The 25,056-nt window shown below is 45.1% G+C and overlaps 1 protein-coding gene across 1 annotated transcript in view; it reads left to right on the plus strand.

Moving 5' to 3' along the window:
• The first annotated feature begins 367 nt into the window (after positions 1-367).
• Positions 368-25,056, plus strand: part of phactr2 (phosphatase and actin regulator 2) — a 45,855-nt gene continuing 21,166 nt past the window's right edge. Inside the window, exons 1-4 of the mRNA XM_083650426.1 lie at positions 368-534; positions 15,182-15,376; positions 18,498-18,572; positions 24,698-24,829. Of these exons, the coding sequence (XP_083506552.1) occupies positions 492-534; positions 15,182-15,376; positions 18,498-18,572; positions 24,698-24,829 (445 nt within the window). The 5' untranslated portion in view covers positions 368-491. The remainder of the gene's footprint in view (positions 535-15,181; positions 15,377-18,497; positions 18,573-24,697; positions 24,830-25,056) is intronic.

Raw genomic sequence — 25,056 nt, forward strand, 5'->3', positions numbered from 1 at the left:
CCGAAAACTGCAAACAGTTTTGCAGGCATTCATATTGAGAGTTGTTGATTGAAGTTGTGGACCAGTGATGTCATTTCGCTCCGTCAGTCCATCCTCGCTCATCTCTCTTTCCCTTTGAGCGATCGTTTGCAATTTCTCCATCTTTTTTTGTCCAATATCAGCCACGAGCGAGACCCCTCGCCTCCGCCCTTTGACCCCCAGAGCAGCGCCTCTAATCTGCATGGAGGAATGAGAGGCATTCTTCAGCTGCTGAGAGGAGGGGGAGGAGTGGCGCGGAGGGGAGGGAAGGGGAGGGGAGGGGAAGTGACTGCGTTGTAGAGACCAGTGAAGTTCTGAACCAAGTTTCCAGCAACTCAGCCATCATCACGTCACGTCTGAAATGAACGTAACTCTAAAAAGGACCCTAGAGTGGCGGGGGGGACGGTGATAGTAGCAGGGCGTGATTGTGGGTTCGTGGACCCTGTCCGCCCGGTCCGCCGGAGAAGCCGAATATGGGCCAGACAGCCGTGTCCGCCGTGTCTCAGACTGCGAGCGGTGAGTGTGCGTGTGTGTATATCTGTGTGTGTGTGAGTGTGAGTGTGAGTGTGTGTGTGTGTGTTTGTATCTGTGTGTTTGTGTGTAGCGTGCGTGCAGTCTGTCTCCCTCTCCTCGCTCGCACGCACGCATTCCGCTATCTTTATTCAGGAAGTCTTGTTATATTGCGTTTATTCTTCATAGCCTATTGTCGCACAAACTTTGTATCCAAACTTCCACACACTGAATCAAACGCAAAGCGCTTTGCTGCGCCTTCACGCGAGCCGAGTTCAGAAGAGATATAAAGTCACATTATCCTACTAAGTGAATTACAACATGTTCTTGCATCATTGTACTGAATACCTAGGCTGAGTTTAGCGGGTCTTGTTTCTGTCTAAATCGATACGATAGGCATGTTGCGGTCTGGTTTTTAAACCCAGTGAAATAACCGTTACGTTGCGTAACGTTACATAGTTGTTTAGATTGCCACATTGTTGCTGTTGAGTAATGGGCGACAATGTTTCAGCTCAGTTTATACAGTTAGCAGCCAAATTGACTCGGGTCCAGACCAACAGGAGGAGAGTTTTAGCCTGATTTTTCACCGTTCTGTTTTTGTAGAAGAAAAATGGAGAGAAGTACCAGAAGTACCAGAGAGGCCTCAGTCTCAGCCTATCTAGCTCAATACAGTGTCAGACAGTGTTTTGGGTATTTAGCATTACCCTATTAATCTACACACCATCATAGTCATCTTCGTTAAGGTTACGTGAAAGTTGATAGCTTCATCTTTAGCTTGACATTTGGAGTTGACAGCTCAAAACAAAGTCACAACTTTGTCTTTCATTTTGCTGACAACCAAAGTGAAAGACATGCTGGATCTCTGCTTTGTGGTTCCTTCTGCGTTGCTTTGCTTACTTACAACTCCCGTGCTTTGGCACTCGGAAAAATGAGTGGATCCTTCGGAGATAACTGGTGTTTCTTGATTCCTGATCCTTGGACCCAGAGCCCTGCTGCTTTTCATTCCCGACATCTTTAATCTGAGATAAGGACATTGATGTTGGCCATCAGCAACACATCCCACTGATTTCTTGAGCAACTGCATCTTAAGATGCAAGGTGAACACAGTGAAGGGGCGGCTGTAGCTCAGGAGGTAGAGCGGGTCGTCCACTACCGGTAATCGCTTTGGATAAAAGAGGTCGGTGGTTCGATTCCCGGCTCCTCCAGTCTGCATGTCGAAGTGACCTTGGGCAAGACACTGAACCCCAAATTGCTCCCGTTGGTGTGCCAGCACCCTGCGTGGCAGCCCGCCGCCATCGGTGTGTGAATGGGTGAATGTACCTACTGACTGTAAAGCGCTTTGGATAAAAGCGCTATATAAATGCAGGCCAGTTTTTTTTTTTTTAACCACCTATTATGATGGAAAACCAGCGGCCCTCCCGAGGTCAGGACCAAAGACCCACTGCTTTATATGAATAACCACATAAATTATACCTGTAGTTTGGTTTTGAGATGCATTTTAGAGAGCTTAAAGGGACAGTTCACCCAAAAAAGAAATTTCTGTCATCATCTACTACTCACCGTCATGCCGGTTGAAACACAGGTGAAGTTTGTCCATGATCAAACACAGGGAGGTTGCAGGCACAACTCCAGAGAGAACAGGTTCCAATTGTCAGTGGGACCACCTGTTTTCTCTAGAGTGTGCTGGCAAACCTCCCCGCGTGTGTTTTATATGGACAAACGTGTCACCTGTGTTTCAACCAGAGGCTGTCAAAAGAGATGGACTGAGTGTGACGTCGTCTCGTCACCCATTGGGTTTGTGCACTCCCGTTTTGAAGCCTCAGGCCATGTCCACACGGAGACGGAAGCTATCTTTTTTTTTTTCGTTTCAGAAAAGTTTTCCATAAACATGGAAACGTTTCAAGAAATGTGTGTATCCACATGAAACCACTGAAACCGCTGTAGAATAACAGAGAAAGACAATCTCGTCAATAATGGCATACAACCTCTAGGGGCGCACAGTCTATAATGTGTATCTCACTGTAGCAGCAGCTTAAACCCTTGGCTTTGCGGGGAGGTTTGCCATGTCGATGAATAAAATGATTAAACCTATACAGGCAAATGCAGAGCTGTTCAGCAGGGCTGATGGTCTCCCTGTAGCCTACAATATAGAACGTTAACTATCGGTGACATTCCGGATATCATCCACTTCCATGATCTTTAAACATGTTGCAAACACATCCCAGCGTATTGGCCGCTCCTGCACATCACAGCACAGGCTAAATGATGCAACATATACATTATATAAACTCATGGCATAAATGTGTTTTTATTGGAAAAAGTTGCGTCAAGTAAGCTAAAGTCTTGTTGGAGTGGACACGAGCCATCACAGTGCAACCGCGTGTTCCTCAAACCTCTCACTTCCCTATTCACGTTGTATTTACGAGGGCTATATATAGGCCAAGCCGAGTATGTCGGTTACACTCAGGGTTTACATTTAATTTAATTTCATTTTGTCCAATATTAAAATATTCCAGAATTGCATGTTGTATTAAAAATAAATATAATTTCTATCTAACACGTTAAGCCTGATTTTGTTTGTGTTATTGTAAAAATGTAGCCGCCGCTAAGCCTTCTGGGAAATATCCGATGAAGGGAGGGGAGGGGTGGATGGGAAGAGTCAGCTTTGTGGAGCCCTGAGGATGTTGTAGGCTACACGCTGTTCTCCGTGTCCACTTGTTGCTGACGGTGGTAACTGGTAATAGAGGAGCATTATATTTTGCTGCAAGATCCCCACTGCTGTAGCACGAACGCTACTGCCATGATTGTTATTGTTGCTGGTGGAGAGAGGTGGGGCTATGGCGTCATCGTTTCAGGAAAGATGTGTATGGGTTGTAAACACGGAAATGCAAGGGTGGCGTCTTCAGATTTAATCACTCTGGGACCCGTTTTGAAAAATTAGCGTATACTCCCAGAACGTATAGTCCCAGAACGCGGTTCCATCTGGACGAAACGTCTATATGACAAAAAACTTTAGCGGATACACCTAAACTCGTCTCCGTGTGGACATGGCCTCAGTTTAGCGTTTTGACTGTCGCCATCTTGGTTTTCATGCAGCTCGCGTGAGACCAGGGGTTTGTCACAGAGCCGCAGCTCCGCCTGCTATTCCTCCATGATCGGCGAGCTGCGCGATCACTGGACGGGTGACCTGTCAATCACACCCAAAACAGCCTTTTTGAACATTTATTTGACTCTTAAACGGTTGAGGTATATAAAGGTTCACCCCCTGTACAGTTGTCAGCCCAAAAACTTTTTTCTTTTTTCTTCTCCTTTTTAACCAGTCCGTGTGTTTATTCCTTCTGTAAAGTTGGGGGTTTAACATGGGGGCGAATGGGGATTGACCACTCCCTTTTGCAGCCAGCCTGAAGTGGCCATTCGAGGAACTGCAGTTTTTGACATTTCCGCACTGCAGTTAGCTGTTGGAAACTTATTGAGCATTAACTTTTTTCCGCGCCTCAAATGTTCCAGTTGAACTCCACAGAAAACATAAGCATTACGCCTTAAGAAATAACGAACAGAACAGAAGACTTACAAGTTACAAACTCTACACCTTCAGCCTGCAATGGTGTCATATTTCCAATAATGGTGGGGTGTGTGGGCGTAGTTCTGTGCTCGAGGCGGGTTTTTGCACTCCATCAACTGCAGCGCTGCTTGGCCTGTCAGTGAGCCAAAAAACAATCATCGTAATAAGTCACATTTGTTCATATTTATTGCTGCAAATCTTCAAAGCAGGCAGGTATAAACTGAGACAACAGGCTCAGGATGAAACAAAGTAATTTTATAGAGCCGTGTGAACATTAAAAGTAAAACGCAAACAGATCGTGTCTGTTTGGTGTCTCACTCAAGCCAACACAGGAACCTTGAGCTACATGTTGTGTGGGTGCATTATGGGTTACATAATGACCCCTTCCTTGGACGGAAAAAGCCATGTTGTTGTTGTGAGTGATGTGCCTCGAACGTCGGATTGGCAGAATCTAGACCGAAGCAGTAGAAAAGCGATACTGTCAGTTTCACATTGAGTTATTTTTAGTGTAAAAACCTAATAGCCCCTCGAGGTGTAAAGGAGTTATGACTGTGCGTTTAAAGACTTGTGAGGCTGCAAAGTACTGTTGATTCTTTGTCTGTCTGTTGGGCTGCGTGCAAGGCCCGCTGACTTTTACGAGCTCGGCTGCACTTTCTGCACTTCGACATGTTTTGGAGAAAAAGATGGGAATGTTTTCGGAGTTGGAAGGAATGATCCGAGCGTTAAAACTGCAGCGGATGCCCAGCGACGCCCCCTTTCTGCCCCTCTCCTCCTCCTCCTCCTCCTCTTCATCCCTTGCTTTCGTCCAGGACTGCAACTAACGATTATTTTCATGATCGAATTATCTGTCCATTATTGTCTTGGCTAATCGATGAGTTGTTCGGTTTATACGATGTCACAAAATGGTGAAAACTTGTCCCATCACTTTTTTCCCCAAACCCCAAGATGACATCTTCAAATGTCTTCTTTTGGTCCAACAGTCCAAAACAACCCAGTCCGTTTGCTGTCACAGAAGACTAAAGAAACCAGAACAGATTCACATTTCAGAAGCTGGAACGAGATCATTGTAGGATTCTTTTCTTAGAAATGAGGCTAAACGATTAATTGATTATAAAAATAGTTGTCGATCAACTCGACTAATTGTTGCAGCTCTACTTTTCTCTTCCTCCCTTCTCCCTTTCTGCCCTCCGGTCGCCTTTCTTTCCACTTCTTCTCCGGTCAACCATCTGCTGTTCTCTCTCTCTCTCTCTCTCTCTCTCTCTCTCTCTCTCTCTCTCTCTCTCTCTCTCTCTCTCTCTCTCTCTCTCTCTCTCTCTCCCCTCCTCCCTCTCTCTCTCTGTCTCTCTTCCCCCCCCTCTCTCTCTCTCTCTTCTCCTCCCTCTCTCTCTCTCTGTCTCTCTTCTCCTCCCCCTCTCTCCCTCTCTCTTCTCCTCCCTCTCTCTCTCTCCTCTCTCTATTTTCTCCTCTCTCTTCTACTCCCTCTCCCCTCTCTCCCTTTCTCTTGTCTCCTCCCTCTTTCTCTCCCTTTCTCTCTTCTCCCTCTCTTGCTTTCTCTCTTCTTCTCCCCCTCTTTTCCTTTCTCTCTTCTCCTCCCCCTCTCTCCCTTTCTCTCTTCTCCTCCCTCTCTCTCCCTTTCTCTGTTCTCCTCCCTCTCCCCTCTCTCCCTTTCTCTTGTCTCCTCCCTCTTTCTCTCCCTTTCTCTCTTCTCCCTCTCTCGCTTTCTCTCTTCTTCTCCTCCCCCTCTTCTCCCTTTCTCTCTTCTCCTCACCCTCTCTCCCTTTCTCTCTTCTCCTCCCTCTCTCTCGCTTTCTCTCTTCTTCTCCTCCCCCCCTGCTCTCTCTCCTCAACCCTCTCTCTCTCCTCCTTTCTCACCCTTTCATCTCTTTCCTACGCTCACTTCTTCCCTCCCTTGTGACTTCCAGTGAGGGAAGGAAGCCTCTCCCTTTCCCCTCCTCCTCTCAACACATGTTGTTCCTGCTACACAGTCTACACACACACACACACACACACACACACACACACACACACACACACACACACACACACACACACACACACACACACACACACACTAGCTTTGCCACAATACATCACTTTTACCCCATGACCCCATGACGTATTGTCACAATACTAGAATTTCTAAATCCGATACCGATATAGCCAGGAAAATATCGATACTCATTCAATCAATACCATTTTCGATACCACGGTGGGAAATGACAACACATCAAGAGGCATATAAATAAACGAGGACAGATAGATGGACAGGTGCCCGCTTCTCCATAATCTGTGAAACTGCACTTACACAGCAGATTACCCCTGCTCCATTCATCAGCCTATCGGAACACAGCAGATTACCCCTGCTCTATTCACCAGCCTATCGGAACACAGCAGATTACCCCTGCTCTATTCACCAGCCTAGTGTCCTCTAGTAAGAGAGTGGCGTCAGCGGAGGACCAAAATGCGAGACTCATTAGCCAATGAACAGCCAGGAATGGGTCTCGCGCTACTTTTGCATGCTAAAATAAAGCTGATAATGTACAATTTGATTAATTTCAAGGGATGAAAAACCCTTTCATAGTACAACACTGTCTATTTTGATGCAACTCGACAGTGCTGCTTTTTTTACTCAAGAGTTCCACTTTCTACTTCCTGGAAAAAAACTGGTCCATTGGAGTGAATGGAGATGTCGGAACTCTTCTATTATACGGCTCTGCACCAGCCTATCGGAACACAGCAGATTACCCCTGCTCTATTCATCAGCCTATCAGAACACAGCAGATTACCCCTGCTCCGTCATCAGCCTATCAAAACACTGCAGATTACCCCTGCTCTAATTCATCATCAGCCTATCAGAACACGTTTAGCTTGTTGAAGCAACAGATACCCACCAATGATAGGGAGGGGAAAATCAGTAGTACGTTTGATTTTTCATTAAGAGAAAGCACTGCTGCAGGTATCGATACTGTTGCAAAACGAGTATTGTATCCATTTCAAACTTTTAGTATCGAGAGTATCGATACTTTAGACAACCGTAATAGGAAACAGCTGTAACTTGATCCTCAGTGTTTGCAGCAGTTTGAGGTACAGAAGCAGAATGGATTATGCAGTTTAATATTTCTAGTAACAAGTATTGCGCTCCTTTGGTTACATTAACCTCCTAGCCCAGCTTGTCTTGACAAGTCGGCACAACAGATAAGATTTGAAATGAATAAACCCGTGTGAGATTTCCTTGATCCAAATGTCTGCTGCGTGTTAAGTTGTGTGTTTCTGATCGTCCCGCCCATTTCCACAGCCGTTTCATTTCCAACTCCTGACTCAGCCCTCCTCCTCCAGCAGTTATGACATGATGTCATGTGTTTTAAAATAAAAACGCCTTGCTGTGAAATCCAGTGTGAGAAGTATGGCACTTATTAATATGTAATAACATCCCTGGCACTTAATATGTAATTTAACATCCCCGAGTTAAGCTGGAGTGAATCGGAGGCGGCATTAGTAGTCAAAATAGCATTGGGATTGGTTTGCTTAAAGGGACAGCTCACCCTAAAATCCAAAATACATATATTTCCTCTCACCTGTAGTGCTATTTATCCATCTATATCAGTGATCCTCACTATTTCTTCGATGAGAGCCGCACTGGCGGGACAAAGTCAATAGGAGAGCCACTTTTACCGCAAAACACCAAAAGCCACCCCAACCAAGCACATCTGCCTACCATTTTTTTGTTTTATTGTTTTGCACACACACACACACACACACACACACACACACACACACACACACACACACACACACACACACACACACACCAGTTTCCCCTAGAAAATGTTTCAGGCCTGGAGGGATTTCGAAATGTACCCCGACCGCAACGGTGGGGGCCGTCGCTGGCGACGCTGAAGTTTTCGCTAACCTGTTCACATCTATGTTGGCAATGGCATCCCAAGTATCATCATACTATTATGGGATGCGATGCGAACAGTTGTATTATGGGATGTGCGTTTCCCAGGCAACGACACATGTTGACACGTTTTGGAACAGCGCTGCACGCTGGCACAATACTCCTAAAAGCAAAATGCTTATTGTTTTGAATGATTTGGCTCCTTCTATTACTGTCAACACTGTCAAAAACAGTATCGTTGTATTGTAATAATATGCCATAAAGGTTTATTGAAATTGATTTTTTTTTTTTTTTTTTTTTTTTGCCGCGCAATGAGGAACTAGGATCTATATCGTTTTGGGATAGTTGCCTGAGTTTTGGAGATATCGGCCACAGAGATGTCTGCCTTCTCTTGAATACAATGGAACTGGATGGCACTCGGCTTATGGTGCTCAAAGCAACAAAAACATACATTTGAAAAACTCAACAGCATTGTCTCTTTCCAGAAATCATGACCTGGTTACTCAAAATAATGCACAGACTTTGTTGTGAGTGTTCATGTAGGAACTTTTTTTTTTGCAGTCTCATGTAGGAACTAGCTAGCAGGTAGCGGGTGTAGTTCGGTCAAAATAAAATAGTTCCTCTATGAAACTGTTCATAACAAGGTCTGTTGATTATCTTGAGTAACGGGCTCATGCTTTCTGGAAAGAGACAATGCCGTTGAGTTTTTTCAAATGTATTTCTTCGGCACTTTGAGCACCACAAGCCGAGTGCCATCCAGTTCCATTGTATTGGAGAGAAGGCAGAAACTCTGCGGCCGATATCTCCAAAACTCAGGTAACTAACACAAAACGATATAGATGGATAAATAGCACTACAGGTGAGAGGGAATATATGTATTTTGGATTTTAGGGTGAGCTGTCCCTTTAATAATTCCATGACCTCTCCTGCGTTTCTCTAAGCAGTTTAACTGCTACCTCATTCCTTTCTGCAGCCGTTGTGCCTTAAAGCACATGTCCCAACAGTAATGAATGGATTTCAGTTCAATCGTTTTGACCTAGATTTGCTCTGTGTCGTCACACTGGGATTCAGAATTGTGGAGAAAAACCTTATTTGAATGACCTTGAGTTACTACTCTTAACTCTTTCTATGCCTTGTTTATTCATAGGTCAACAGATTATTTATTTCGGCAATCATATCGGTATCGTCCGATGTTAGTCTTTTTTTTTTTAATATAGTGGTATTGGTCCGATGAGCAACATAACAGCAATGTTAATATCGGTTATCGGTATCGGCCAAAATGTAATAAATAACTACATCACAATAATATACAATTTTGGATATCACCCAAGCCTATTGTATGTCATAATATTATCATCATATTGCAGCTTTATCAAATCTAATGACAGCCTAGTCTGTTGTCTCCTTCCCATGTTTAACTTTTGGAGGGATTACTAATCTAAATAGACAAGACAGACGGGGCTTTTTATGAGGCTGTCACCAGGGCTTACGCTGTGCCGGATCCCGCTGGAGACGAGATCCGGGACCTCCCAGATTGTGACCAGCACCTATTTGATTGGATCTGCCTCCTCCTTTGTCACGATGAAAATCTGTAAATGCATATTTTTGTGCCTCATTTGATGTGATCTGTTCTGTCATTCATTTATTTCCCAGTGAAGTTACTCACAAAAACGCTTGTTTGCCGATCTTAGCCGTTGCACGCGACCTACGCCGGCTCCAACTCATGCTGGCCCCACGAGACCGGATGAGTTGACCGAGTGGTTACGCAGCGTAACCTGCGCTCTGCTGCGGTCTCCCTGTGGAAGACCGCAGACAGAGCGGACACAGCCTTCCGGCCTTACCCCCCGTTATCCCGCGGGACAACAGGGTTGCTTGATGATACCAACCACAGCCTTCCTGCTCCAGCTTGGAAAGCGTGCGGAGAGGGGTTCACACCAGTATCACCGAACACAGCGCCACCGTGCGGGGAGAAGGCAGACCGGCGAATACGCTCGCCGCTGCGGTCGTTTTCCCGCGTCGATTGCGAGTTCCTACGTGAAATTGCAATTTTGTATTTTTATACGATTTCTTTGTAGTTAAATATTGAAGCAAACATTTTGCAGTTCAGAAAGTTGCATAATACGTGAGCTTGATGGCGCTCACTGCGTTCCAAGTACAGACGCTATATTGCATCCACACAACGCAATGATGCAGTGCAACAGATATTTCCCTGGTGGAATCTAGATGGTGGTGGAGGGAGGAGAGAAGGCTGAGAGATGGAGTCTACTTGGATGACCGAGGAGAAACCTCATCCTCAGGGTGAATCCTCATCATTCACGCTCCTCAGCCCGACACTCCTACACAGTCACAGTCACTGCTGATAAACCACGGGTTCCCAGGTGTGTGTAGAGATCTGATATGAAAGTAGACGAAGAAGCAGGAAACGAAAGTGAAACAATAAATACATGAAAGAAGGCAGTGTGGGGAAAATCCCTTATTCCAAGGCATACAACTGACTTTCCTGCCTGGAATTTCTCAAAAGCTTCATTTAGGTATTCATTTCCTTCAGATATGACTGCCTGAACATGTAGTCTCATCCTCTTTCATAATAAATGTTTGATAAATGTACACGTCCGACCACAGTCGAAATGTCTTCCTCATGGTTTGATGATTTTTCATACCAATATCAAATGATTGTACTCTTTCTCTTGTCTCTTTCCTTAACGTTTGCAGCACTCCGTCTTTATCAGCCTTCCTCTGTCCTCCTCTGAAAGTAACAAGTGAGTGGTTGTCCCTGCTCGGTTCCCACTAAGTGGTTTCATATAGTTGGGGCTAAACGCTGGTGATAATCGCTGTTGCTCTCATTTTCCCATCGTTAGCGGCACAAAGGAACTGCTGAAATGCACCTATTGTTGTGATTTGATATCAACACAGGAACAGGAAATGAGTCTGTGTGTTATGTGCATGCGTAGTTGTGTGTGTGAGAGAGAGAGAGAGAAAGAGTACAATTGGTGCCTGGGGAGAGAGTGAACTGCGCTCTGCAGCACTGTTCTCTTCCATGTCTTCTTCCCTCTGGGTTTGTGTGCTCTTCTCCATGTCTGGTTGCTTCTTGTAGATGCTAGATGTTTGCCACAACACCCCGAGGTAGTCTGGCTCATCGCCGGATCATAAAGTGAACAGAATCCGATTTGGGAGCCTTCGAGCCTACTTAGATTTTGTGTCCTCCTTGCATACTTGGACTGATAAGTCCCTTTACACCACAATACAGTCGTGAGCCATTTTCTTGGTAGGTTTCTCAACTTTGACCTTTGGTTTGTGGTGGGGCTGTTTTTGCTGATGGTGCTGCTGCTAGCCTGCTACCTAAAGCTGTATACATACACACTATATACAGACAGTATGTATACATGACACCAGACAACTTTGAAAATCTTCACAGATTATGCTGCCGACTGGCACAACAACTGCCCTCAACAAGACTAGACTAGACTAGAGTCAACAAAGACAGACTGAGCCCAACTGGAAATCCTGTGTAAAATCAGGGGGGGGAAGTCTTGTAGTGTAAACTAGGCATAAGACTCAAATACAACAAGCAAAACCAGCTGTTTGCCTCGACTTGTAGTGTGTGTGTGTGTGTGTGTGTGTGTGTGTGTGTGTGTGTAGACGGAAGTTGAGACGAGGTTCATGCAGGTTCAGCTCAGGCCCCTGACATGCAGCTACTAATGAAATCCTTCATATGACCAATCTGTCTCTCTCTCTCTCTCCCGCTCTTGCTCTCTCTCTCTCTCTCTCTCTCTCACTCTCTCTCCCGCTCTCTCTCTCTGTCTCTCTCTCTCTCTCTTTCTCTCTCTCTCTCCATATGTAGGCTACAGTATTTCATACGTTATACTTTGTAGGTTTCTGAGGTACTTTCCTCTGACAAAAATGTGCATGTGCTCGCAAGTATGTATTTTTGCAGAGGAAGTCATGGCAGGCCTGTTTGTCTCAATAGAGGGAAGCTAGCACAGACACACACACACACACACACACACACACACACACACACACACACACACGCACGTGTATTCTTCACGTGTTCCAGTTCTTTCACCAATAGGCTTAACTATTGACCCTTGCTTCCACTCACTGCACAATACTTTGAATATAGACGGTTTTAACGTTCTAAATGACTCACTTCCTGTTGCAGTGTTTGCTAATACAATAGCTGCCAGGTTTGACAGGTGTCAAACTGTTCCCTAGCAACACCATTTTGTGAAAACCGTCTATACCTCACTGCAGTAGAATAAACAAAAAATATATATGCTGCTCCAATATTTAAATGTCAAGATGACCTTCAGCGTTTTGGACAGAGATGGGGTGAAAGTACTCGGGGGTACCTGAGTGCTTGTTCATAACGTGACTGCTATTTGAGTGAGGTTCCTAGGGCTGCACGATATGAGGAAAAGCTGCGATGTGCGATAACACTGTTCAATATTGCGATGACGATATGACCGGCGATAAATAAATAAAATGCCATAAACACAAATATGAATGGGTAGGGGTGCTCCGATCCGGCTGAGCCACGATCCGATCCGATTCCGATTCCCGGGGTCACGATCCGATTCCAGAATCGATTCTCGATTCAAACGATTCTCGATTCCAGAATCTAGAATCGATTCTCAATTATGTAGTTTTATATTGCAATAACACACAAAGGTAAATCTAAGGCAAAAAATGACAAATGTATTAATGCTGAACTTCAAATTCAACTTCTGAAGTGTTACAGTGAGGGCCTAAATTCATTTTGCAATATGAGTGTGTTAATTTAAGCATACGTATCAGTAAGTGGCACGGGATTCTCAAAGCCTGTGTTGAGGGTCATACGAACAAAAGTGCGCTCTTGAAGCAAAAAAAAATCCAAAACAAACAAGTTAATTATTTACATTTTTACTTCAATGTAGAACAGTCATTTCTTACACATGAGATTACTTTTAGCCTTTTAGTCATAAAGATTATTGAAAGATATTCCATATTCCAGACTGAAATGTTATAACAGAAGTGGAGTATTGGCCAGAATGACATGAACATTTGGACACTTATTCAGCCGGTATCTTGCATGTTGCGTTCAGGTGCACTGTAAAAAAAAAAAAAAAAAAAAAATTGCGATAACACGTGACTTTTGCGATGTGTTCATCGCGCATTTTCATATCGCGATGACGATGAAAATACGATTAATCGTGAAACTCTGCCCTAGTTTAATGAGTGACTCCACTGTCATTTCCCATAACGTTAGCCACAAGAAATATGGAGAAACAATCACTCCCCCCCCCCCCCCCCCCCCCTCGTGCCCGGTTACTTAAGTTCAGGATAGGAGAATATTGCTCGAACGTGCATGTTGGAACAATTACCCATCTGTTTTTTGTAGCAACAGTTCCATTCTATATGTCAAATCAAATCAAACCAGTTGATTTCATCACACACAAAAATCCCATGAAATAGTCTGAGTGTGAAATGCTATGGTTGGAAATTAAGGTGAGTATAGACCCTTTTCACGGGGGGCATTTTGTGTCGAAAAGGCAGAATAAACACAGGTGCGAGCAAAACACTAATGAGGGTTTCCACATTCCAATGATGGAAGTTTGAAACCCTCATTAGTGTTTTGCTTGCACCTGTGTTTACCCTGCCTTTTCGACACAAAATGGCCCCTGTGAGAAGGGTCTATAGGAGATGGCCTGTGTCTGTGTTGTGTTGCTTCTCCAGAGGCAGCAGCAGCAGCAGCACACGGCCTGTGTGAGAGTCTAGTGGTGTGGCCGAAACATTAACGCAGAGCCAGGAACTTCCAGTGCTTGAGGCTGAGGAAACGCATACCTCTCCTCTACTTCCTCTGTACGGCGCGCACACACGCACACACACACACGCACGCGCGCACACGCACACGCACACACACACACACACACACACACACAGTAGCACATTGGAAAGACAGAATAACACACTCATGTTGTGGACAGATTACATACTCGTGAGTGTGTGTGTACGCGCCCACACATTCACAGATTACATGCATACAATACACTCTGGCTCTCTCTCTCTCTCTCTCTCTCTCTGAAACACACACAGACACACACACAAGCAGTGTCTCCGCCATCTCGAAACTCTCTACAGTATTCCAGATTGTTCGCACGACTTCTAACTTTTCCAACAGGAAGAGGAGGAGTCAGGGAAGGACAAGGATCTAGCCAAGACACACACACACACACACACACACACACGCCACAGATACAGAGACGGAAATAATATTGCTTGGCTATGTGTAACGGAGACTGTCCGTTAGGTTACCATAGGACACGGTGATTGAATATTATATTTGCGGTTGAGACTATGTGAAACAAGAGTCTCCATTTCCTCTTGTAGCAGGGATATTAGGGAAAGCAGTCAGTGTGCGTGTGTGTGTGTGTGTGTGTGTGTGTGTGTGTGTGTGTGTGTGTGTGAGAGAGAGAGAGAGAGCGTGTGTGTGTAGTCTAGAGAGCAGTGAGAAGCTGCCCTCACTTGCTTGAACTCAATAACTGACCTTGTATAGCACAGATGGCTAAAGGCCTGAACGATGGTCCAGAGAGAGCAGAATACAGGAGCTTTTAGTTTGTTGCTTATTATTTCACAGGTTCCAGAAGGATGTGATAATATCACATGTTAGGGATGCACCGAGCCACTTTTTTCACTTCCCATTCCGATACCTGAATTTGGATATCTGCCGATACCGATATTATGCCGATACCAATATTTCTCTTGAATATACAGTATAGGCAAAGATTTGGCCAATTAAAAGATTTCTTTTTTTAATACACCTTGCAAAAAGCAGACAAAATTAAAGAAAATATACCAGGCAAAGGAGGATACTATTATACATGGGCAAATTACGGCCAGGGCCCCCCTGTGCGGCCCGCGCTGGAATTGCAAAAAACAAAACAAAAAATCCAGATCCGATCCGTGAATTAGTCCCAAATCGGCTACCGATATTGGATCGGATCACCCTAATCACATGTGATATATCACATGTGATATATCACATGTGGTATATCACATGTGGTATATCACATGTGGTATACCACATGTGAGTCTTACCTCCCTCACTGTGTCACAAGACATCTGCTGCTTTGTTTGAATCTCCTATCAAGAACTAATTGCCGATTTTTGTGTGTGTGTGCCTGTGTGTCTCTCTGTGTGTGTGTGTCTGCTAGTTGATGGGCTGGAGAAATCCTCGTCCCTGGCCAGCTGCGATGTGGTGGTGGGCAGCGCCACCAACGCCCAGAACGCCCCCGGCCCCCCCGCAACACGGCAGCAACGGGGCAAGCTGGCGTCACTCGGGAAGCTGTTCAAACCCTGGAAGTGGAGAAAGAAGAAGACCAGCGACAAGTTCCAGGATCTTTCCAAAGGTTCTGCTGTGTGTGTGTGTGTGTGTGTGTGTGTGTGTGTTAGGGTTGTGCGATGTCAGGAATTTATCCATCGTGATTATTCCACAGTGAAACATCATGATCCACGATGGCATCGTCACTGGCGGGGGTGGGGGGGAATAATTAATCATTTATTAAGTCGCTGCGGTGCGGTAATGCCATTCATTGCAATGCGTTCATTACAACTGGACAGCTGAGCTCTTCACGGAGACCAGCGGGCTTCGATAGGCTACTAAAGCCTCTGTGCTAACAGCACAGAGCCAGGTGACTGAATGAAGCAGTGGCTCATTTGAACGGCGCAAATAACATAACGTTACAGGTCCTCACCAACAACGTGTGTGTGTTGAATTTAACTAGCTGGCAGTAAACTCACTGAATTACTGGCTGATATAACGTTAGATTGTAGCCTCAGCAGCAGCAGCTGTGTTTCTCTCTCAACTCTCCTCTCGTCAAATCGCTCTCATTAGGTTCAAAAGCCCACGCGAATCTAACGTTATATCAGCCAGTAATTCAGTCAGTTTACTGCCAGCTAGTTAAATTCAACACTCACACGTTGTTGGTGAGGAGTGAGGACCTGTAACGTTAACGTTTTGTCATTCAGACTGATGCGTCTCGCGTTGAGGCTGCTGCTGTGAGCGACTTCAACTTTCACTTTGGAAACAGGCGAGTTAAATTCACAGTTGAAGACTGTACTCACTGTGGGTTGAAAACAGGAAAGAACGTGAAGTTTCTTCTTTGTCTTAAAAGTTTTCGCAACAAAAGAACTGACTTCTCATGCTCGGGGGACGCCCCGGCGACATTAAACAAGCGCTCCCAGTGCAGAGAAGCACTAGAGCGGAGGAGGGGGAGGGGAGGCTTCTCTGAGTCTGAACTGGGCGCGCTCGTTTAATGCCGCCGGCGCGTCCCCCACGCGTCACGGTAAGTGGACTTGGTATTTTTTATTATTAAAACGTCACAAATTTATTTCGAACAGATAATTAATCACAATGATCCGATGTAGACGGCTCAGAGGTCGATGGGGGGTCGGCCAATCACGATGGTCGATGCCATCGTCCATCGTGCCAACCCTAGTGTGTGTGTGTGTGTCTGTGGACGTGTGTCTGTGGACGTGTGTGTGTGTCTGTGGACGTGTGTGTGTATATCTGTGGACGCTTGTATGAGTTTGTATTCGAGCAAGTTGAGTGGATGTACAACATCATTGTTTTCAATTTGGGGTTTTGTCATAAACAGTAGGTGGGGGTGAACTGGGGGGGATGAACTGGGAGCACAGTGCCCCGATTTCCAATCGAGCTTTAAAAGGAAAGGACTGTAAAAATCCAAAGCAACCAATCAGAGTGATCTAAAACATAACTAGCCAATCGAAAGCATACAACACGAGCTTTCAACACATTCTCACTCGTGACAAAGTGACAACGAGGGTTCCTGATTGGTCTGCAGTATATGACGAGCTGGGAGTGAGAATGTGTCGGGGCTTTTAACTGAATACTGGACAGTGATTGGCTCCAGGATTCGTGATCTCACGAATCCTGCTTTTCGGCCTTTTCTGTGAGATCTGAGAAGCTTTCCACTTCCAGCAGACGATTGTGGAAACAGCTTCTAGTGTGGAACTCTGCACAGAGAAGCTCAGACATCCAACTGTAGGAAGAAGAAAAACAGATTTTTGACTTTAGGGGCTCTTTAACCATTGTTTTAAAAACATTCAATGATGTCATAGGGGCTGAGAGCTGAAACGCCGTTTGACCAAACTCTGTACGGACCTTTTCTTACATTCAGCAACAATTATTTTTGTGAACGTAAACGGTAATTATATAAACGATCAAATGCACGAGTTAACTCACGCAGTATTTATCATTGCCGTTTGTCAGACAGAGACTTGCTGTGAGAGTGTCGGAGAAAGAGTGTGTCAGCAGTAATTGTCTGACACTTTATTGACCCCTGTAAAGGAATGTCTCTTCAGTTGTTCAACGGTCAAAGGGTCAGGGTCAGCTATAGAGCCGGTATGAATCCAGTGTCTTGCTCAAGGACACTTGCGGACACAGTTGCCTTGAACCTGGGCCCTCGTGCTGAAGGGTGGTCTCCCTATCCATTCAGAGAGAGTGTGTGAACCAGGGTGGGAATTTAATCAATTTAGGGGCGAGGCCCCATCTGGCCTTCGGTGTCGCATTTTCTTTTAGGGCACAAGGCCACATGCCAGGGCACAAAGACCATCGCTCTGTTGACATCGTGAAGAGCCATTTTTCTGAAATGTGTGTTAAAATGAGCCAATGACACATCCTTTGGCTACTTTAAACTGAGACCACTGATGCTTTTAAAGCAGCTGACAGTAGCCGGCTGGTAGCAGGGCACTGCCGAGGTGGCCTCAGGGATCTCAGGGCTTCACGGCCCGAGGGAGGGGCCACGGAGGCCATGGCCTCCATGTAATTGCCACCCTGGTGTGAACTATGTGAACGACAGGCACGCCCCTGAGGCTAGACACATTAATATCCATCATATACGGGGCAGCAGGAGCTCACGAGACAGAGCTGTCGCCTGGGAATCAGAAGGTTCCCGGTTCGAGGCTGGCTTCTGCCGGCAGCGTGTCTGTCGATGTGTCCTTGAGCAAGACACTGAACCCCCTAACGGCTTCTGACGAGCTGGTGGGTGCCCGTGTATTAATGTCAGTGTGAATGGGTGAATGTAGGCATTGATATAAAGCGCTTTGAGTGGTCGATAGACTGGAAAAGCACTATATTAATGCACTCCATTTATCATTTAACATATCATTCAGAAGAAGGGAATGTCTCTCGTCCAGTATTTAAAAGCACTTTTCATGGATCTTTTTCCGCCTCTTGATATTGGGCTGGGATTTAATACAGCGAAAGATTATTATAGTTATAATGAGCTAAAAAGGCAAAATATTTTACTTTATTTTATTTTATTTTTGAAGGCTTAGATAGTTCCAGGACTCGAGGTTCAAGGTTCACCGGAGGAGTTTTGTAAATCACTAAATGATAAGTCACGGGGAAAATCATCCTAACCACTTGTTTTTCTCTGCAGCATCTGTTTGTATTTACATGATGTGACACTGTATCTAATCTGTATCTAATCTCTGATCATCTTTCAGTTCTAGAGAGGAAGATCTCAACCAGACAGACCAGGGAGGAGCTCATCAAAAAAGGAGTCCTCATCGCTGACCAAGGTCGGTCTGTCTGTCTGTCTGTCTGTCTGTCTGTCTGTCTGTCTGTCTCTCTGTCTGTCTGTCTGCTTGCCTGCCTGCCTGCCTGTCTGCCTGCCTGCCTGCCTGTCTGTCTGTCTGTCTGTCTGTCTGTCTGTCTGCCTGCCTGTCTGTCTGTCTGTCTGTCTGCCTGCCTGTCTGTCTGTCTGTCTGCCTGTCTGTCTGTCTGTCTGTCTGCTTGCCTGTCTGTCTGTCTGTCTGTCTGTCTGTCTGTTCAATCATTCATTCATTTGTTCACTCGCCATTTCGCTCATCCATTCCTTCATTCATTGCTCAATGACTTTCATTGTTGTTTCATTGTACTGTATGTTCTCTCTACCTCTCTCTCTCTCTCCTTGCCATTGATTGATTGATTGATTGATTGAGTTCTTTATTGATATGAACAAACAGTATATACATATATACATACACAGGCCCACCATTATCAAAAGGATAAAAAAAACGCAATAAAGCTAACAGCTTATTTCCATTGCGGTCCTTAAGATGACTGTGATAAAATGTGCACTGTTGTGTGTATGCCTGGATGTGTGTAAGTGTGTAACAGTATGAGTGCATCAAGCACTTGTCAGAGTCTGCGGGTAACGCGTGGGTGTGCCTGCCACGCAGGGGGGAGATGCCATCGTTCTTTAATTGTTTATTTCTGTCTTCTATGGTCATATTGATTCTGGTGTGTGTGTGTGTGTGTGTGTGTGTGTGTGTGTGTGTGTGTGTGTGTGTGTGTGGGGGGGGGGGGTTGGTGAGTTCTTAAGGCGCCCCCCCCCCCCCCCCCCATCATCTTTACTCTCACCTCTCATCTACGTCTCGTACGTTTGCTCGCGCTCTGAGATCGCTCACTCTTCCCTCGGCTCGCGCTGACTGGGTGTTGCACCGTCACACGTACGCTCATCATTAGTCTGGTAACACACAGAGGCCAGATACCGCACAGTGTTGACAGAGGCACTGACATTTCATGTAGCTCCTGGATGACAGCACGTCTCTGGAACACCCTCCTCTTCTCCTCTGCACTCATCTGCCTGACAAACGAATCCAAACACTTCCAGCTCCACCTGCAGAAGATGCCCCGACGCTGGAGGAGTGTTCAGCTGTCCAGGGTCAAGGGTTTGTTTTGGCGCTGAGCACATTATGAGTTTGCCCAAGTTAAAAGCCACTCCAGAGTAGCTTATGTCAGTGCACTTTAGCCAAGCCAGTCGGTAGTAGGGATGTCACGATACTAGAATTGCTACTTCGATACCCAGGAAAATATCGATGCTCGATACCATTTTCGATACCACGGAGGGGGATGACAACAACACATCAAGAGGCATAAAAAATAAACAAAGACAGATGGATGGACAGATGCACGCTTCTCCATCATCTAGACCTGATAAAACTCATTAAAAACTTTGACCTGACACAGCAGATTACACCTGCTCTAGTCATCAGCCTATCAGAACACAGCAGATTACCCCTGCTCTAGTCATCAGCCTATCACAACACAGCAGATTACACCTGCTCTAGTCATCAGGCTATCAGAACACTTTGAGCTTGTTGAAGCAACAGATACCCACCAATGACAGGGAGGGAGAAATCACTAGTATGTTTGATTTTTCATTAAGAGAAAGCACTGCTGATATTGATACTGTTGATTAGTATTGTATCAGTTAAAAATATATATATATTGATACTTATCGATACTATCGATACTTTTGACAACCCTAGTCGGCAGATTAACTGAAAGCTGGCTATTTCTCCAATCATCGCACTGTCTTCCCTTTCTTTCCTCCATGTCTTTCTTTATGACTGTAACTGTTTCTTTCCTATTCCTGCTTTCTTCTTCTTCTTTTCACTTCCAGCTTCTTTTTGATTCAATGTGTGTGTTTCTGTTTCTGTTCTGTTTTTCTGACTTACTGTCTTTAGTTCACAAATGGACATCCTTAATCATTTTACAGGACCGTTTAAGAACGTGGAAAATGATTTTCTTTTATTTCTGGGATCACAATAAACCACTCCAGTTCTCATTTTCTCCATCAGTCGATCGGGCACAAGATATACATGTCAACCGGCAGGTCGATCTAACCGATTAGGGCACCTCTAGTTAAGAGCTACCAGTATATGCATTTACCATTTAGGTGAACATTAAAATCATGAAACAAAAATGAAAGTATATTCATATTGTGAGCACCCTCCCACTCCTAGAATAGAATATAGAATAGAATAGAATAGCCTTTATTGTCATTGCACAGTTCCCCATACAACGAAATTAAGAGTGCTTCAGCTGACAGTGCATTAAAATCAGATGTTAAAAAAACATTAAAAACACTTAAGAAAAGCAAACATTAGAACAGATAAGGACACAGGACACCTAGACGGTGGGGGCAAAAAACCCAGAAACAAAACAATAAAATACTAATAAAATACTGTTGAGGTAGTGAAAGAATATTGCACGTTTTGATATATTGCACATGTCCAAGTATTGCACTGAGTGGGAGTTAACGGCTGCTGTTGTTGTTTAGAGTCCGGACGGCCCATGGAAAGAAGCTGTTTTTCGGTCTTATTTGTTGGGCTCTTGATGCTCCTGTACCTCCTGCCCGAGGGGCAGCAGGCTGAGCAGGTGATGACCAGGGTGGAGGTGGTCGCGGGTGATCCGCTCTGCCCTGGAGAGACAGCGGGAGCTGGCTATGTCATCTAGGGAGGGGAGGGGACAGCCAGTTATCCCTCTCGGCTGACCTGATCACCCTCTGTAGCCTCTTCCTGTCAGCTGCGGTGGAGCCAGCGTAGCACTCCTGGCTCTGTCTCGCAGGAGACTGGTGGGCGCTGATGGAGTGCACCTGGGACCAGTTTCTCTGTCCCTCTTCACCGATGCACCTTTTGTTCTGTTACTTTGTTTGTTGTAGTTGGTGTCGTCTAATACAGTAGTTATTTTCACATCGTTTTAGTTACTAAATTATTGTTTTAACTTTTGCTTTGCTTCTTTCTTACTTCCTTGAGCCGGTTGTAACAATATATATATTGTTTTTTAATATTTTATTTTTGCAATTTCAATTTTTCAGAACAACACACAAAAATGAACAAACTCAGATACAGGAAAATAAAATAAAGGGAAAAAAAACATACATACACTCCATACAAATTACAAGGCGGTGCCACCAGTTACATAACAGAGATTATGTGCTTGTAAAGAATGTTACGCGTAGGATCCCACACAAGGGAGAGAGACCCCCTAACCTTGTCGAGGTAGGCCAGAAACGGCTCCCAAATAGTTAGAAATCTCTTAAGCGAGTTGGTCCTCAGGAACCCGAGTCTCTCCATTCGTATAACAGAGATCATGTCCGCCGACCACAACCTGAAAAGAGGGTGGAGAGGGGACTTCCGTTTCTGCAGAATGAGTTTCTTCACAACAATGTGTCAGAGGGGGATGTAACAATATTAGAAGATTAAAGAAACATACCAAAACCACAATTGTTTCCATTTCATAAAAAAAACATTTATTTCTACAAAAACGAAACAAAAACAAGATTTTTGTGCCAAGCTGCCAGATCATTTGGAAAATCATCCCTCACCAGCTCCCGTCTCAGTTTGTTTAAGTTCCTTCAAGAAGGCTTGTGTCGCCCCGTCCCCGACAACATGGATGTGGGAAACGACACCATTTCCTGACATTGCAGCACACATTGTTATTATGACCGCCATGCGGCACATCTGCTGCGGCCTGATGACCAACGATGCTTCTGATTTTGGTCTAGTGGGGGTTTTCCATTTGCTTACGAAGCAGTTTAGCGACTATAGCGAGTACAGTCGTTTGGAAAACCATCACAGAACTACAGTAAAGTACACATGTATGATTCCCACAGTGGTGTATACTGGAAGGAGCTATTGATTGATTGATTGATAGCTTTATTGCAGACTCATGGTCCATAAAAAAAAAAACATACATAAATACGGTACATAGATGCACACAAATAACATATAAGAAATATACATTTCGCTTTAAAAACTGGTCAAATAAAAAAACATTGAAATAAATTCATATACAGGCTTTTATGCCAGTGTGCCTGAGACTGGACATGTAGCGAGTGCAGCTCTTCCCTGGGTTAGTGAGAGCCACAATGACGCCGTTTCCAGACACATCTAGTCTACACATACATTTGTACATGAGAGTACTGCCTGAAATGTGTTAACTCGTGCATTAGCAAACATCTCACTCGCACTGCACCATCGAGGTCTCTTGAGGATCATCCTCATAGCATCATTATATGCCACTTGTAGTTTCTGCAGGCTTGCTTTTTGTAACTTGACCACAAGTGGGCAGTGTAAAGCGGAGTACAATAGGCTCCTGAACAAAGTCACCTTTACATTATACGAACACATACTGAACTTACGTTGCCAGGGTGTTTGCTTGTGCATACATTCGGCGGCCACTGTCTATAAATATCATCATCATCATCAGTCTTGTGTTCAGTGCTAATATGTCCAAGATACTTTACCTTACTGTTTACACAGAGATCATTATTGGACAACTTAAAATCAGGAAATATCTGATGCTTGTCCTGTTTGGTTCTACTGATTAATATGACACTCTTGCTGGCAACACTGAAATAGAATGAATGAATGAATGAATAATAAATAAATAATCAGTGCCTTGCAAGATTCACCTTTCAAGTATTGCCAATGTATTGTTCAGTAATGCCAAATCACTTTCATGCTTTGAGAATGTAGATCAGGGATACTGAACTTGCTCTGCCCAGCAAAATGACAGGAGGCCAAGGGCCAGTTAATAAACACAGATTAATCAAAGTTTTTCTGCAGCGGATTCAGCCGGACTTTAGTCTGACAATTTTGTGCACTCAGGATAGTTAGGTTAACTTAGTTAACACATTGAGTGCCACAGCGCTTCAGTAAAATTGTCTGGAGCCTGTGCCAGATTCACTTCCATTCAGTTGAAAACAGCTATAGAATTTTTTCTATTATGGCTATATTAACGGGGCTGGACTTTAATGAAACATTGAACACTCCTGCTTCTTCCAAAGAAGAAATTTTGTTTCTAGACAGTTCCATTATGAATGACAGCCTCTCAAAAAAGTGCACTTTCAAGGGTTTTCTGTCGGTTTTTTTTACTTTCCAAGATATAGTCCCTTTTATGAATACCTTTTGCACTCTAATTTCGAGCACATTCACTGACTCTGGCTGGTGTTTTCTGATGTGGTGGCGTGTGGTGTGGTTTCTGTGCAGCCTGTGTGCCACACACCCCTCTCCCCCCCCCCCCCCCCCCCCCTCTCCACCTCTGAGCTGCGGGCTCCTCCCCACACGCACAGAGTTTGTTTTCTCGACTCCGTTTTTGCCCCGGACAGATCCCAGCGCCCATCAAGGAAATGATGCGCGCTGGCAAACGCGACTGAACGAAAAGGCTTGGCCGTTCGGCTTCGGATGCTGGCTTTCTAGGAAATCGTGTGGAGATAGATAGAAGCATAAGAGCTCAGTTGTGAGCGCGGATGCAGCCGAGCCCACTGTCCGCTGTAGACAGAGCAATATATACGGCTCTGGCAGAAAGCATGCATCGGTTTCCACTTTGATCACGGCTTTCTCCGCTGTCTCCTGTACAAAGTAAAGGATCTGAGGTGGGTGGAGCAGCTCCTGTGACGATGTTTAAGGTGGCGCCGTGTGATCCCTTGAAGGGATTCATGCTCACTGGCTAGGTACGACCTTAAACAGCAGAATTATGGAATAATATGAATTATGATTTTAGGACGTCCACAGACGTCCTTGGCACTCCTCGTTACTTTTTTTTAGGACGTCCACAGACGTCCTTGGCACTCAATGTGTTAAATACATACAGTAAGTGCCTCGGCGGTGAGCAGAAGGCGGTATTTGATTTAGCTGGAGCTCAGTCAAACTTGATTTAACATTAGTTTTCATTGTGAATTAGAAAATGGTCGAGGGGGGCGGGGGGGCACTCTGCACCTATGGCGGGCCGCATCTGGCCCCCCGGGCCGCACGTTGAGCATCTAGAATCTAGATAGTCATTCGAGGATTGCTTTTACGTGATTGAGAACTAACTGTAAAGGCAGGACGATTTCACGTTCTCCCCGTTTCCTCTCCTCCTCCTCCTCCTCCAGATGAGCCAATCGGCAGTGAGAACCTGAACGGCCACGCCATGCCCGCCGTGACGTCGGAGGAAGTGAAAGTTGACATCGAGTCACCAGATCCGCCGCCGGAGGAGGAGCCCGGGAACGCCGAGGCCAGAACAGGTGACGACTTGAGCGGTGTGGCTCTGGATCTTTACGGTGTCCGACACACGAGCATTTTTCCACACAGTATTTATTCCACGGCTAATTGGAAAGTTGCGGCCGTGGCCCCCGGGATAATTGAGGTTTTCACTGGCACGTTATAAAGTGAACTTACGAGCGCTCGTCTTGCTCTGGAGCGTGTTAACCTCCAGTTTTCCAGATGAGTCCCCGCTCCCTTCCAAATTGGC

This window comes from Poromitra crassiceps (genome assembly GCF_964638095.1).
Source record: "Poromitra crassiceps genome assembly, chromosome: 14".
NCBI classification, from domain to species: Eukaryota; Metazoa; Chordata; class Actinopteri; order Beryciformes; family Melamphaidae; genus Poromitra; species Poromitra crassiceps.